Source organism: Penaeus monodon, chromosome 4 (genome assembly GCF_015228065.2).
Source record: "Penaeus monodon isolate SGIC_2016 chromosome 4, NSTDA_Pmon_1, whole genome shotgun sequence".
Taxonomy (NCBI): domain Eukaryota; kingdom Metazoa; phylum Arthropoda; class Malacostraca; order Decapoda; family Penaeidae; genus Penaeus; species Penaeus monodon.
Window position 1 is genome coordinate 60,514,860 of NC_051389.1, and position 811 is coordinate 60,515,670.

An 811-nucleotide genomic window follows, 5' to 3' on the forward strand; every position below is an offset into this window, starting at 1 on the left:
CTCCTCTTTTTTTTTCTCTCTCTCCTCTTTTTTTCTCTCTCTCCTCTTTTTTTTCTCTCTCTCTCCTCTTTCTCTCTCTCTCTTTCATCCCTTCCCTCTATCCCTTCCCCCCTTCCTTCCCACCCACTCTTCCTCCCCTCTACCCTCTATCCCTATCCCTGTTCTTCGCCTCTCCCCCTCCTCCCACCCACCCTTCCTCTTCCCCCCTCCCCCCCCTCCTCCTTCTCAACCTCCTTTCACACCCAAACGGATGCAGTCGAAGGCGTGAAATTGCGTCCGTTTAAAGGCCGGTGTGCGAGAGGCCGGAACGCAGTCAAGGCCACTGGGGAGAGGCGGAAGGAAGGAAGGAGGAAGAGGAGGAAGAAGGAAGAGAAGGAAAGGTGAGAAAAGGAAGGACGGAGAGAGAGGAAGAGGGTGGAGGCGGAAGGGAGAGGAAAGAGGAGGAGGAAGAGGAGGAGGAGGAGGAGGAGGAGGAGGAAAGAGGAGGAGGAGGAATAGGTTACAGAAAATGGAAAGAGAGAGAACAGTGGATAAAAGAAAGATTACAGTAGAGAGCGATTATGTAAGAATGGAGAAGGAAAAGGAAAAAAGAAACAAACACAAGAAGAGAAAGTATGAAAAAAAAACGAAGATAAGGAAAACAAGCAAGCAAGAAAAGAAAAAAAGAAAAAAGGGAAGAGCAAAAGAACGAAGGCGAAGACGAAGACGACAGCGAAAAACGAAAAAAAAACTAGACCAAAAACGAAAAAAAAGACCACGCCAACGAAAAATTTAAAAAACGAAAAAAACGCTAAAATCATCATCATCATCA

At 46.7% G+C, this 811-nt stretch overlaps 1 protein-coding gene across 1 annotated transcript in view; it reads left to right on the forward strand.

Moving 5' to 3' along the window:
- LOC119572637 (zinc finger CCCH domain-containing protein 13-like) overlaps positions 1-387 on the forward strand; it is a gene marked incomplete at its 3' end in the record, with an annotated part of 12,884 nt that extends 12,497 nt beyond the window's left edge. The window contains 1 exon segment of the mRNA XM_037919741.1: positions 319-387. Within this exon segment, the coding sequence (XP_037775669.1) occupies positions 319-387 (69 nt within the window).
- Between the last annotated feature and the right edge of the window lie 424 nt (positions 388-811).